Raw genomic sequence first — 15,633 nt, 5'->3', positions numbered from 1 at the left:
GTTTCTGAACTGATGTAAAATTCTAACCTGATCTCAAATTTCAATGACTGTAAGCATGTAAACAAGAAAACTTTTCCTCTTTCTATATATGTCATTCATTTTGACCAGGAGTTGCATCCTGTACTTTTTTTTTTTTTTGCAAAGCTTTTTAAAGTGTCTTGAGAATACTTTTTTCATAAACTTATTTTCTACAATTTTATTAAATAAAATGGACTCTAATTATGAACTAACACTATTTTAACCGCTGAAGCAACCTCTACTGAAATGCATTTTTCTTGAGTATTTTGTGATTTATTTCTACTGTATGTTTCCTTAATCATTTGTGAGCATGTGAGCATACCTTATGTTTTCATAATATGGACAATACTATTATATTGATGTTATGATTTGCATTTACTATGTTCACAAATATGCTAATTCAAATTAGCTGAGGATTAGCTGAGGATATGGCTTTTATAAAAGACACCAAATAATTTCTTAGAATTTTGTGTTTGTTTTTTTTTCTGAGCAAATGAAGACATGATTGTTGTAATTTTTTGGCAGAGCCACATGCGGGTTTTAGAATTGCTTTCAACATGTTTGATACTGATGGCAATGAGATGGTGGACAAAAAGGAATTCTTAGTGGTATGTATATTTTCAATCTTTCAATGTTTTTATGTAATCTTGAAATTCGCTTTTTGTCTAGATTGAGACTTAAGATGATGTCAGCGATCATGAGAACGTGAGGCATTCTCCACTGACTGGAGTGGTTTATTTGCCTTATTTAATGTAAACAGTAAATGTAATGTAAATAGTAGCTTTTTATTACAGTACATGTATATGTTGTGTATAATGGTTTTTGAAGCTTCCAGTTTCTATTCTGGATCTTTATAATTAGACTGTTGAAGTAATATTGCTATGTCAGTGATCAGTAGAATTCTATATTTAAAAACACAATGAAAAGGAAAGGCATACTTCCCATGTTCTGTTTCTGAATTATTTCCAACTCAAGCTATAAGGCTCAATTCAAATAACCTATGCTGACCTAAAGAAAATTGAAACTTGAAGGAAACTGTCCTCAACACACTGCACTTCCTTCAATTCCCTTTTTCAAGGAGGTGATGCACAGAGTGAGAAATGAAGAGGACGTTTTCTGTTGGCCTAGCTCCATCAGAACAGGTTTCTTTTGTTTGGGAAGCTGCTGCCACATGCATATTTTGACATGCTAAACATTTTTTCTATTATAATATTAAATGTACATTTCCTTCTATTTGCTGATTCCAATAGTCATCTCTTCTGGGGAAAAAAAAAAAAAGCTCCAAACATTGAAGCAATATGCTGGGAGATGGGAAGGTTGTCTTTCATGATTCTCCAGACCAGCTAGTGGAATAGACTGTTAAAATAATAAAAGAAGGTCATGCATTACAAGAGCTAGGATGGGAGAGAAAATTGTAGCAGGAAGCATTGCCTTTCAGAAACTTATGGTAAAAATAGGATTGAATACATACATAAAGGAGGGAAACAAGTGCAACACTTAGGGATGGATATTACATCTTTCTTTCTAAGTGTGCTTTTATAGTCCTCTTCACAACTTACTTTTTATTTCTTCTCTGTCATGGTTACTGGTAGCCATTAAAAATTCCTCTTTACTCTTTTCCTGTTACCAGACTTAGTGGATAGAAGGAATGAGACTTTTCAAACATCAGATACACTGTTCTCCACCTACCATATTGAACAAATTTGTATAGATGACCCTAACTCTTCTGGATTAGTGTCAGTGGCCCTTTGAAAAAAAAAAAAAAATAGATCAAAACCCATACATCAGAATGTTAGATCTAAAGTAAGAAAAACTAAAATATAGGTAGATAGGAAGGTAGATAAATGGTATCTGTGTAAATAAAAGTAAATATGAGAGTAAAAGTTTATTCAGTGATACCAGAATTATTCTCTGATAGACACAGCTGCAGACTATGTATCTGACATCCGTACTCACTTTGCATGGGTGTGGATCATCTCCTCTGTCGTTGGAAGCAGAAAACTGTAAACGTAGACATTTGAACTACATCCAACATTTGCAAAATACTTCTTCATTGATTATGGAAAGCTAATTGGAAGCAAAGTTAATACTTTTCAGATTTACAGAAAACCCTCTTTCTAGAGAATGGTGTAGGGATCACGTGTTACAATTCCCAAAGAAAAAGAGTACATGTAGTGAAGAGTTGCAAAATACTTAGTTTTTCTGATAACAGCTTTGGTGGTTTTGTCAACTAATTCATCAGGTGTTAGTGCTTTTCCCTCTGGTTATATCATAAGGGTGAGGTCAAAGAACAGAAGGATTGTATTCCCTTGTTACAGGAGATCTTGGTTTTGCTCCTTTCAACAATCTCATTATCCTGTTCCAAACAATGTTGCTATGAAGGTACTCCCAGATCCTTTCACATTCACTTTTCTACTCACTGGTATCCTATAGCACTCTTTCTGAACAAAAGATCCATTTCCAGAAGTTTAGCAAGCGCTTTAATGGTGAATGCAACAGAATCCTACCCTCTTTGCTTCAGTGGAAGGGGAAATACATCCAAAGATGCACTACCTTTTTTCCCCCAGACTTTTTTTTTTTTTTTTTTGGGGGGGGGGGGGGGGGAGCAGGAGGGGACAGGTGTGTGTGTGTGTTCAATTACTGCCACTCTTCTCTCCTACTTGATGGCTTGTCATTTCAGTTTTCACAAAATATTTTCTTTCTACTTCTATTTCTTTATTTACCTTTCTCCTTTCCACAATTCTGGGTTGCAAGCTGTTTAATACTCTAGGCCATCAAGCTAAATGTCCTCTCATCACTCTTTCCTTGTCAGCATAGGTTACAGTAGTTTGTGCCTGTAAATTTACAAATATATTTGAAAAGATAGAACTAGATCTGTAAATTAATCCTGTACTTAAAAGTAGGTACAGTGACACACAATATTCTGGTCTGTATTTGCTCTATAGACAGTTCCAGAAGACAGTAGTTAATTTTGGAAATTCATAAAATGTTATTTACAAAAGCATTGGTTGTTTGCTCTCTAACACTGCATTCATTTTTTTCATTGCTGTCATACCACAGCAGCAGAGTTTGCTGATCCCATTGTCTTTTATTCTCTGAAATATGTTATTCTGATTAAATTTGGAAAATTTTCTTGCAAACTATGTCACACACACATTATCAGTATCGTGTTTTTACCAGCCTTCTGGTAGGTAAAATCCAGTCTTTGGAACCACTGTTTGTATACCATGACGTTTGGTACTAAAAATACCATATACTGGATAGGACAAATTTGTCAGCTACAGTGTGTGTTGTTTATTTTTTTTTTTTTGGCCCAGTTTGAGTTAACACATGCTACAAGGGGCAGTATGATATTTTCAGATTGATTTTTGAAAAGCTGAAGTTCACTGGTAGATGGCATCACAATAGCATCATAATACTGCTCTGTCTGCTGTGAAAAATAATGTCATTTTTCTTTTTCTAATTATTTGAGAATATTGTAAGTATTGCAATAATAAAATTATTTAAAGTATATTGATACTTGCAAAGAGAATTGCAGACCATTTCATAACATGAAGACATTGCGATTTCTAAAAATAAATGTGTAAGAATCTCTGTATGTTTTAAATGCTGTGTTTGAAGTTGTCTCAGAAGTCATGTCTAAAGCTCTTAACATAAAGAAATTTGGGAAGGAGGTGTTTTACAAAAGTCAAAAGTATTCTTTGAACATACTTGAAAAAACAAAGGTACTTGATAAATTACTCTTGAGTAGTAGTTTGTTGCTGCTTAAAGGGAATGTTTCGCCCCCACCAGGTGTTTCCACCCCATGCTTGTGCCAGCAGGAATAAGAACTGATCTAGCTACCTAACATGAAAAAAGATTGATCCAGCTGACTGCATAGCTATACAACTGTATTAAATAGTACCTGACAACAAAGGATGTGCTTAGAGGAGTTGGAAAAGACTGGAAACTCCCACTTGTAAGCCAGTACAGACCTAGGCTGACTAAAACATAAAGCTAAATAGGATGTTCTGAGTATTGTGCTCCCAGAGTTATTAGCTTTATTTTGTGGGAAAACAAATAAATAACTTCTTCCTTTCTGTGTTATGCTTAAGGTGACAGAAGGTTCATGAAGGCAAGAATATAAACAAAAAAACATCATTGGAACATTGATATTTTACTGAAGAACAAATATAAACAAAAAACATAATTGGAACTGAAGAACTATGTTTTAATAGTGCATGCAGTGTTACTCACAGTTATTGTTATAACGTACTGTTATGCATGTGAAATGACCCAAAAGCAAAATAAGAACAAAATGATTTGTTTTGTAGCTACAAGAGATTTTCAGGAAAAAAAATGAGAAGAGAGAAAGAAAGGGAGATGAAGAAAAACGTGCAATGCTGGTAAGTAAAATCAGAATAGTTGCAGCTGGTAGTCCAGCATTAATTTTCTTCAATGCAATTCAAAATTGTACAAAGTTGTGTGTGTATGTGTATTGCGTTCGCTAATGACTTTCAATTTGTTTTGAAACAATAATTTTTTATCGTTAAAAGACTATGTATAATTTTAAGTATATAGAAAGAAAAACAGTTACTGCAGTTATTGGAAAAAATACTTAAGTGGTTTATATAAAAGAAAAAATAGTATTTAAATATTGTATTACATGCATTGATTCCACTTGGAATCTTTAAGGAAACTGAATAATAATGAGGCAGTACCGTTCAGTCACTTAAAAGTGAGGCATCTCAGTAGCAAAACCAAACTATACTCCTGCTCTTATAACTTACAAAAAATATTAAATGTAGACATACTGATGTTGATACTTGTTATTAATATAGCAGTTTTAATATAACTGATGAAATTTGATAAGCAAACAGATTTTATATTATTTTCTTATTAAATACTGCTTATGATCAGCGCAAAACATCTTCAGTTGTTTATATTATATGAACAGATTTTTGTGGAACATAAAATACTTAATTTAATGTCAAATCTGTGTTTATTACATGCATGAGAAAGGTAAGTCAGATATAGACTAGTGTGGGTTGTCTGGAGGATGGCAGCACTACCAGGAATTATTTTACTGGTGGACAAGTAAAAATCAGGTACAAGTGTCTGTCAAGCCCATGGCAGAATAAATGTGTTCTTTTGTGATTTGCACATATTTATGGAAATAATTCTTCATTATAAGAAACATTTTGACATGTCTATGCAGCTTGTCATGGTACCCAGTATCCTTTTCAGACCATTGATTCAGGATCTCAGGATTTTGTCCCTGAAACTGTATAAAATCTGAATTCCAAGAATTAATACTTTTTAAACCTTATCTGAGCATATAAAGGGATCTTTTCTTCCCACACTGAGAAGAACTGTCCTTATTAGTTTTGAAAACTGTAGGTCGATTGTTGAATCTCTCATGCACTGTTTATGCTGAAAAAGGAAACTTGCACCCAAAAGAAGAGGTTTTTGAAAAAAAATTACAAAATGGAACTTTCCTCCTGACATTAATCTCTTCAACTTTGTACTTCTCTTAAGAAAATTTAATGAATGAAAATAAAGCAAACCATTTTCTATTCACTGTCACCTTAAAATAAAACTAAATCTAATATTATATAAAATAAATCTTAACCTATTCTGTTGTCTTTATTTTTTTTCCTTCTTTTGTCTTCATTCTGACGTGATACTTGGCTTGGCCCGTTTTTGCTGTATGTCAGCGTCTTCAACTTTATGGATATCATACCTCTACTAACAGTGTATGTACTCTAAATATTTTTAATTTATGCAGTCTTCACCAGCAAGGTGAAATAATACGCGATAAGAATATTTTCTATATTTATATTTTTCATCAAGTCAATTACTTCTGCTAATCAGTAAAAATGTGGTGGTTGCTTACTTCCATGAAAAGTTGCATGTGCTCATTGCAAGCATTCAGAAACAGACCAGACTACCAGAATGAAAAGTTGTTCTCACTGTTTATGTAAAATGAAGGAATTAGTATTTTTTTAGAAGGACAAAATAGATCTTAAAAAACTGTAGAGACATCTTGTTAATTAACCTAGGCACATTAAGCCTGAGTCTGTCTTGCCTCCTTGTGTATAATGTGATGTAATAGCAAAAGTTATATGAAACCTTCACCTTTGTCATCTGCCCCCTACTATGCTGTCAAAAAAAAAAAAGAGGAAAAAAAAGAGCCTTTGTGCTTCACATACAGAATAAACAAGAACTTTTAGTGATGAACTAGAATAGGATCTTACAGAAAAAAGAAAAACCTTCATTATGTAGGTGACTGTAAACTTACTTTTGATCATTTTAGAAGAGTAAGAGATGAAACTGGCAAGAGAGAAAAAGAATGTTCAGTTTTTTTGAATGTATTCACCAGGATTGTAGTGGCCTTTTCAGTTTTTCTCTTAATGTCCTGGGGAGTAGAAGATACTTGAGACTTGAGAAGTACAGACCTAAAATGTCTGAGATAGTGCAAAAGTACCGTGTTTGGCCCTTTTCTTCGCCTCATCCTTAAAAACAGATGTGTTTTTTTGAGAAGTGTCAGGGTCTATAAGCCATAAGGTGCATGCCATGCAGCGTTAAGTGGTTTAAATATTTTTGTATTTTCATTCTGTAGGTTAATTATTTTAAGTCATGATCTGGTGCATACTGCAATTGTGTGTTAAGACTAGCTCAGCATGTATTGCATGAGTGCTTTTACTAGCCAAATGTCAACTGAAATGTTATAATTGTCATAAGATGCATGTAAGGAAAATAAAATCTGCATGCCCTAAAGTACTAATTCCATTAGCTAAAGTAAGAGAATAAATTCAGTGAGTACTTAATATAGATATATTACAGAATTGTATGCATAAAAGAATGAGGTGTTCTAACACATGGCCTAGTAAATATCAAAGGGATATAAGTAAGTGTTAGAGGGAAACTCTAACTCTATGGCATCATAAGGACCTAATCCTGTACATGCTGAAGTAAAACAATTTCTTTAAATTTAGCAATTTAGGAGTTCTGAGAATGTATGAGAATAATGTGGATATGAACAGCATATGGACTGTTACTCTACCATAAGAGAAAGATAAAACCAGATTTTTTCAAAAAGGAAATAGAAGTGTAGTATATATTAAATAAGGCTATAATTCCTAGTAACTTGTCACATTTCTTTGGTGACAATTCACAGAAGGAGCTGAATTGAATTGGATAGAGGAAAAAGTACATAATAGAAGTTCTAGAAACATTAGACAAGTTAAAGTATTTTAGATTATTTAGTACCTTCCAGCAAGTATTTTGCAATGCTCTGCAGCCAATGCCATATATTAAATATCTTGATGTATTTTTATTGGTTCTATTTTTATAACATTACATATTGACTTAGTGTTGAAATATTGCTTTGGTAGTATTAAGAGCATTATTCGTAAAAAATGTAAATTACAGAAATCATAGACAGATTAATTTATTTATATATATGAAATACAGCTGAGGCAAATTAATATATGATAGTCCCATGTGCACCGAGCCCCACTGCATTGGTAAGAGCTCTTAGATAATACCTTCACTCATGTAATGGTATCACTGGTGGAAATATTACAAGTGTATTAAAGACCTGTTACGTACTGACGAACATTAAAGGAAAATGGAAAAGGAAAGGTTGGATATCATACTATATTTCAGCTATCTAAAGAGTTTTGTATATTAGTATTTCCGTTTTTGGCATAATGTGAAATACATAGACACAGTAACCCTTCAACTTGTTGAAAGTCAACTATTTACTACAAACCGTATTCTTTGTGGTAATGGTGTGTTACACATTGCACAGCATTCTGATCAGTAAATTGTCTAATACATGTAGAACAACATGTGCTGATACAAAGAAAAAAAATCTTATTTAGAAGATAAAATTCATTCTGTGTTTTTGACTTGCATGCCCATATGGACATTAGAGTAGGGAGTCCTGAAAATGGGAGACCTACTGAAGATTAATTGGAGAAAAGAGGTAAATTCATGTAGTTGCAATAACCCTAACCAAATTCAGATTAGCCTTCTGCTGTCTCCAGGATCATGTCCCCTAGATTCTTTGGGGGAGGAAAAAAAAAAAAAAGCAGTATTACATAGATCTTTCTAGACTAATTGCAAGATAAAGGAATGCTTATAAAAAGGGAGGATTTTTCAGGCAACCAAAAATAATGCAGATCATTTCAGAGCAAAAAGGGAAGCATATTTTCCTTGGAGAAATTAAACACCCTGTTTTTCATTTATATAAGGTAAGTTTGTTCTTCACATTTGCCTAGTGTTTTCTTGATATGTATGTCGGTTAAAGTAAGGTTTGCTAGGCTTGATTTTTACTTTTCCTTATTGCTACAAGAATGTCATCCTGGTGATTGGATGAAATTAATATAACGATTTGAATGGTGCCTTTTATATTTGGATCAGTAAGGAAATAAATTTCTTATTGTTAGATGGAAAATTAATATATTTGGCAAAACAAAATTGTGAGGAAAAACCTACAGCAAAATACAAAGTTTAGATGGCCGTTTTCACATGTACTTTTAGAAAAAAAAATCACTCTGCTTTCCCTAGCTTGCATACTTTGGGTAGGTGGAGTCTGGTGATACTTTCAGCACAGCCACATTTTACGTAAAAATCAAATAGCCATAATGGACCGGTATTGGTTTTACAAAGTGTCATATAACTGGGTAGAGATTTCACTGTGTAGAAGCAAAAGAATCAAGCCTTGTTTCTGAGGATCAATTAGGAAAGATTTTAATGTCTGTAACATGTTGTTTTACTGTGCTTCTTGAAACTTCTGCAGGTTCTTAAAACAGAAGGAGAGGACCTTGTCCCCAGAAGCTACTGGGATACTTTGAGACGTAGCACAAGTCAAGCACTCTTTTCAGACCTTGCGGAGGTATAAGACAACCTCTGTCTCTGGTCCATAAACACATCGTTATTTTATCTATTTCTGTTCTGATTGTTCTCTTATTTCATGCATTTTGTTCCTTTTCCTTCTTTTACTTTCTTTAAATCTGAATGTTCTCAGATGAAATGGATTTGATTCTATGCAGTGCAACAACTCAAAGTTTTCATTTCCAAGTAAAAGCAAAGTTACTTTTTGAAAGAGTTGGAAAATCAAGTCCTCTTCAGTACTTACTGTAGGAAGCATTTTCTAACATTAACAGTGACACTATTTCACAGTTAGAGAAAGTTCAGGAAACCTTTGTCATTTAGATTTGGTCCAGTGATGTGACAATTTAAATGAGAGTTAAGCCCCTTAAGGATTTAATCTCTAGGTCCTCAATGTACTTTTTATGCATGTTATTGAAGCTTATCTTCACAAAAACAGTATCACACAGTTGTCGGATCGGAAAAGCAATATTTTAAGGTAACGAAAACACTTGTCAATCTTACTGAATATTACAAAATCATTATGGAGGACTAGCAATATCCCTGAGCTGTCAAATTTCCTTAGTTCTTTATATTCTAGTAAGATTCTTACTTCATGATCTACTTTCAAATACTTGAATAAGACATTTGTACTGATTGCTTAAGAGGGTCTAGATTTTTTAGATTTTTTAGGCTAGAAACTAGATTTTTTAGGCTTTCCTGTGCCCCATATAGAGAAATTGATTGCTTTTCTAGGATTTGTAGCATTAGTTGTGGTAACTCCTTGCTGATTCTCTTGTGTTATGCTTCATAAGCAGGATCATAATGAGAAAGAACAGAGAACTAAAACAGACCTACCGAGTAAAATAGTCTTTTTCTTTGCTTCATAAACAATGTATGCTCCATATTAAAAGTAATTGGTATTTTGTCCATGCTGTTCCTCTTCAGAAGCTATTCTATAACCTGAGGAGGTGGATGGACTCCTTCCAATTTCCAAGCTAAATTTACTCATAGTTCCTTTAGTCTGTTGCCCTTTAATTTTAGGAGGGCCTTTTCACGTTTTGTTATTCTTTTACTCATGTTTGTGTCTATAAAAACAGTCATAGCCCTCAGTTTTCATTATTGCAGGCTGAACAAAACGTGGTCATTGATTATTCTCTTAAGGTAGAAACTGCATTTCCCAGGTATCAAATACAGTTTCTTTGTACCTCTAACATCTTGAATTGATCTGCTTTTGCAAAAATCTTCATGTAGTGTTACAGAACTGAGTTTTAGACCAATGTTTATAGTAATAATTCATAGTAATAATATAGTAATAGTAATCTTTCAGTGTAGTACTGATGGATCAAAAAAGTTTCATCTATTGTATATGGAACTTTTGGGTAGACCTGTGCGGTGTCAAGAGTTGGACTTGATGATCCTTAAGGGTCCCTTCCAACTCAGGATATTCTATGATTCTATGATTCTATGAAATAGGTTTGCTCATTTAATTTTCTCTGATGTAAAATAGAACATTAGTTTATTGTTTGTTTTAAAGTTAATTTTAAGTGACTAAAGCTTATGTTTTTACCCTTAAGAGAGAGAACTTATATAGTCCTATCAATGCAGAAGGAGTTTTTCATTGCCTGTAATTCTGTGGAGAAGCCTACGGGGTTGAGTTTCTGGGGTGAGGTTTTTAGGGATTGATTTTTTTTGTTTGTTCATTTGGTGAGGCTAGCCAAATGGGAATTGTGAAAAGACTTACAGATTTTATTTTTTAAATGGTTCTTTAGGTATGGGTGAATGCAACCTAAGTCTAATGTTTTGAAGTTTTTTGCAAGATGAAAGGCTGTAATTTAACATTTGATATCTTTTCAGTGTACTTGAGGGAAATTGTTTGAATGTACTTGGGGATTTAATTGCTTACAAGACATAAGAAATCAGGGTATCTGTGTTTCAGTATATTGTGTCCTGTAGTGGAGGATAACAATATTAAAAGACAAATAGTGATTACTTTTCTGAATTAATTTGCTCACTGATTTAACTGAAGGGCATGAAATACCTCTCTCATATATATATACACTACATCATCTTATTTCTCCCTAGAGAAGAATAGGAGAATAAAGAGGAAGCTAGAGCACATGAAATATAATCTTGAGAATCCTACACTGATTATACTGAAGTATAGAAATGTTTCCCTCTTACTTCTTTAGCTCTTGGATATTAAAAGGAAAGATTCTGTGTTTTTACTGCATCATGTTTTTCCTAGTTGTTGATTCATAAATACTATTAATGAATAGTATTAGTTTCCTCATTTAGAGTTTAGAATAGAATAGAATAGAATAGTTTCCTCATTCAGAGTTTCTCCATTATTATAAATACATGGTCTCTTCAGTTAGGAAATAAAGTCACACCTAAAGGATTCTGAGTGCTGCTTGCAGGTTTGTATAAGCTGATCTTTCCAGATTTCTGTACTTAAAATAAATCCTATATGTTTATAATCTCTCATGGTGACAAATTACTAATATTATAAGTCATCTTCTAAATACTTGCTAGGTTTCTGTACTGTATATTCTATTTTGTACTCTAAGAGTGGAGACAGTAGGCATACTTTCATAAAAATATGGTGTTGCCGATTGTCCGTCCAAGGCAAGCTATTAGCAGAGACTACTGCCTCCCACTGTTTGCTTTTAAATAAGATCTTGTCTTTGTAAGAAAATGGGAGCTTGGACAGAAGTTTCTCCTTAGGCAGGTGCACAAGAAAGCTACATATATTTTTGAATTTCAAATATAGTCAGATGTACATAAGAACTGAAGGACATTTCCATGGTGGAATACTATGGCTTATTTAAGACCCTTATTTTGGTGAATCATTTTTCTAGCTCTTCAGTATATGAAGAGTCTCCTTGTAAAAGAGGTAAAAATCAATGCACATACATTGACAGTTATGCGTAATGAATATTTATATAGTTAAAAAAAAAATGTTGCACATACTTAGAAGTCTTCCTATAACAAATGGTCAAAATGAGTTGTTTCTACTCTTCTCATGCCTTAGAAGTTGATAGTTATTTATTAAGGAAAAAGTCTCTGCAGGGACCACATCCTCAGGAGATGATGAATATTCTTAAGAGAATAAATGAAAATAATATCCCTCCATGGAATTTTGTTTTGTTTGTAGTTGTTGTTGTTTTTTACAATTCTGTTGTTTTCAATCTCTTTTGACAAGAAAATGTGATCTGTTGTCATCTGCTACTTATAACACAGAATCAAATAACGTACACCTTATTGATTGTTTCTGGAATACGGTTCCATACTTATTAATTATGAAACATAAAATAAGATTATATGATGTAACTACTTTTAATATCTTTGTAGTTGCTTAGTAGAAAGGAGAGGAGATTGTATGCAGAGGGTGTTATTCTTACGATTTACCTCAACTGACTAGATCATTTTTTTCTCAAGAGCTTCTGTTTTTTATTCTTTTTTTCCACCTTTATCATATTAGATTAGATTGTTCACTGTATTCAACCATTATATTAGATTGTTGTTCAGAGTGTTTTCTACTAAATGCAATTAACAGCCGAAAGTTCTTCTGCATGAAAATTGTGTGACTAAATTAACTTTAATTTTAATACTAAAATCCTTTTAATACTGTGAATGTAAAACATACAAACTTGTTTGATAGAAAGGCCTATTGTTCTGATAGTCATTCCCAGATTATAATTCTGTAACTGATCCAACAATGGCATTTAATTTTTTTTTATTTTAATATTTAAGCGTGCTGATGATACTACAAGTTCACTGTCAGATACGACGCTGCTTGTACACTTTTTTGGCAAGAAAGGAAAAGCTGAACTGAACTTTGAAGATTTTTATAGGTGAGTCTCTATTTTATGAATTGTTTGTAAAGAAATATTTATATGTTATAATTAATGTTTATTACATTACTATACATATAAGTTATGCATTTATGTATATAATGTATATGGGATACAAATGTTATTTTTCCTCAGCACTACACATACGAAGAGCAAAATAAAGCAATTAACAAAATAAAACAGATATGGTTTGATTTTGGGGCTGATCCTGTGTGGAGCCAGAAGTTGGACTCCGTGCGGGTCCCTTCCAATTCAGGATATGCTATAATTCTATAATAAAAAGCCATGTGCTATAGCAATAAATATTGCTTCATATTTATGCTTCAGATTTATGGACAACCTACAAACTGAAGTTCTAGAGATAGAATTCCTTTCCTATTCTAATGGGATGAACACCATCAGTGAGGAGGACTTTGCCCATATTCTTTTGAGATATACAAATGTGGAAAATACATCAAGTTACCTGGAAAACATGCGCTGTAGGATTCCTGAAGAAAAGGTAACTGTTTAGCTAGGATAGCAGTGGGCCACAGCACCAAATCCCAGTGTCATCAAGGTGAAAACATACCGTTGCTGGACTGAAGTTTTAAGATTCTGTCTCAGATCTCATCTGCACCAGGAATTTATTCTGATAATAATCTGTGCATCTTCCATTTTTCAGATTTCTTCTTCAATACAAAGTAGAAGAGTAAATAACATCAAATTATTTGTGTTCATTATGTGATTTAGTTAACGATATTTTTGAAGCTTTATATTACATTCAAGTTCACCTTAAGCAACAAAAAACATAAGATTTGAGAAAACAATTTTCTAGCAATGAGATTTTAAAAAACGCTTTTTTCTGACTTCTTTTTTTCATTGGATTCAAATCTAGCTGTATTATAGTTTTAATAATGGGTCACATATATAATTACTGATGGGTGTGTGGTTCTTTTTGATGGCTGGGGAATGGAAAGGGAAGGCAGGGCTGTCTCTGTTGTACCAGATTAGGTGTAAGAGGAAGCAGTATGGGTGGGATCAGAGTTTCTATTCACTGACCCTTCCTGAGTTGCCAGTCTAGCTGTTGAGGAGTTCAGTTCTAAGTCCTCTGTAAAAGGTCTGCATAGCTTTTAATATATAAAGCCAAGACAGTGCAACAAAAATTGTGTGAAGCTCTTTTTTCATGGTTCCCAGATGTTTTTTGTTTAACTGAAACTACTACAAATATCAGTTTCCAAGGAAAGTCTATGAATTTTAACAGAATTTGTGCACTAATATAACAGTTTTATTTGCTGTATTAAAATATAATCTGCCCAAAGGAAACTGAACTTTTTAATTTATTTTACATAGAAAGGTATTCCTATTCTAGCAAATGAGAGGCAGGCATTAATTCAATCCTGGCTCAATTCAAAGTGTCTGTTTAAGATTTCTTTCACATATGATTTAGAGGTAAATTATCAGCACTTTGCATGTGTAGAGGGAAGTAGAATACCACAAGAAAAGAAAAAAAAAAATGTTCTTTTAACAACTTAGCACCTTCACAGAAGAAATTTGAATTCTGATCAAAATTTAAAAGGTTGTTTGTGGGTTTGTTTGTTTGTTTGTTTCTATTTAAGTTGAACAAGCCCTGTAATGTAAAACATACAGTATCAACTGAAGAGATTTACGTGGCTAAATCTGGATATGTAAAACCCTCAACTTAAAGTATAGAGCTTACATTAGATCTTAACGTGACTATGAATTCAGTGTATTTTTGCACACACACATAAAATTAATAGTAATTTGCAGATTTTGAGTAGTAGACATATTCTGATATTTATGCAAACCTGAACTTTTATTCTCAGTATCTGCTGCCATATCATAACAATCCTCCTGGAATTTTTAAGAGTGCCTTAAGTTGTGGAACAGCATTTTTAACTGTATTTTGAGTGTGAAGTACTGTCCATTGCAGTGGCAAATAGGAAAAACATCTTACATTCTTCAGGTGGCTACAATTCTTTACTTCACTATCTTCAGTGGAAACTTTTGTTTATTTTGATGAATGTAGTATCTACTATTAAATGAAGTAGACATATGTAATGGCAAGGTTTGTTTATTCACTTGTCACCATTACTGATAATTCTAATGGTACTAATACACATATTCTTTTATTCATTAGGGTATCACATTTGATGAGTTTAGATCATTTTTCCAGTTCTTGAACAATCTAGAGGACTTTACAATTGCAATGCAAATGTATAATTTTGCAAGTCGTTCCATAGGTCAGGGTAAGTATTATTATAAAGTCAGATAATTATTACATTTGTTGACAAAGATACTGAACTGTTGACAAAAAGAGAGAGGAAATTGTTCTGTGAGTCCTAGTTTTTAGTTTTAGCATCTAAGGTAAAATGCTAAAAAGGCTAGAAATCTAGCTTTGAAAGGGGAAGTCTCAATTATCATAAAAGATATGATAAAGCTTTACAAAATCATGTGAGTGGTAGATAAGCAGAACGCAGAAGAGTTTAACACCAAATCCTGCAATACAAGAGTTAAGAGGCACTTGATGACACTAGTAAGAGATCAGCCTAAAGCAAACAAAAGCATTTATTTACACAGTGGGTCTGTGAACTCAGGGCTGTGAAGTTCATAGAAGGAAACAGTATCAGGAGGTTCAAAGAGGAATTAGACATATTTTTGAACAAATCAGTAAGTGGGCACTGAAAGAGCACATACCAGGTGAAATGCTTAACACGACAGTTGAGATGCTTGCTGAGTGCAAGATGAACAATCATGAAGATGTCAAACTTGTGTGCTCACTCCAAGTAGCATCTCAGTGTGTCTAACACGTTAGCACCAGTGTAGTCCTACCTTATGTGGCCTTACGAAAGGAATATATGGTTTTCTCTGTGCTCTATATTCCAAGTTCTGTTTTTGTAAA

General features: G+C 33.2%; 1 protein-coding gene across 8 annotated transcripts in view; it reads left to right on the top strand.

Moving 5' to 3' along the window:
- MICU3 (mitochondrial calcium uptake family member 3) overlaps positions 1 to 15,633 on the top strand; it is a 47,942-nt gene that overhangs the window by 20,289 nt on the left and 12,020 nt on the right. For 2 of the 8 annotated variants that reach the window (XM_068681501.1, XM_068681503.1), the window contains exons 6-12: positions 544 to 626; positions 4,332 to 4,403; positions 5,715 to 5,753; positions 8,807 to 8,902; positions 12,634 to 12,734; positions 13,062 to 13,233; positions 14,872 to 14,980. In XM_068681501.1, the coding sequence (XP_068537602.1) occupies positions 544 to 626; positions 4,332 to 4,403; positions 5,715 to 5,753; positions 8,807 to 8,902; positions 12,634 to 12,734; positions 13,062 to 13,233; positions 14,872 to 14,980 (672 nt within the window). The remainder of the gene's footprint in view (positions 1 to 543; positions 627 to 4,331; positions 4,404 to 5,714; positions 5,754 to 8,806; positions 8,903 to 12,633; positions 12,735 to 13,061; positions 13,234 to 14,871; positions 14,981 to 15,633) is intronic. The other 6 variants (XM_068681502.1, XM_068681504.1, XM_068681505.1 and 3 more) reach the window with 3 other exon arrangements.

Source organism: Anas acuta, chromosome 4 (assembly GCF_963932015.1).
Source record: "Anas acuta chromosome 4, bAnaAcu1.1, whole genome shotgun sequence".
Lineage (NCBI taxonomy): Eukaryota > Metazoa > Chordata > Aves > Anseriformes > Anatidae > Anas > Anas acuta.
This window is presented reverse-complemented; position numbering and strand designations above follow the sequence as displayed.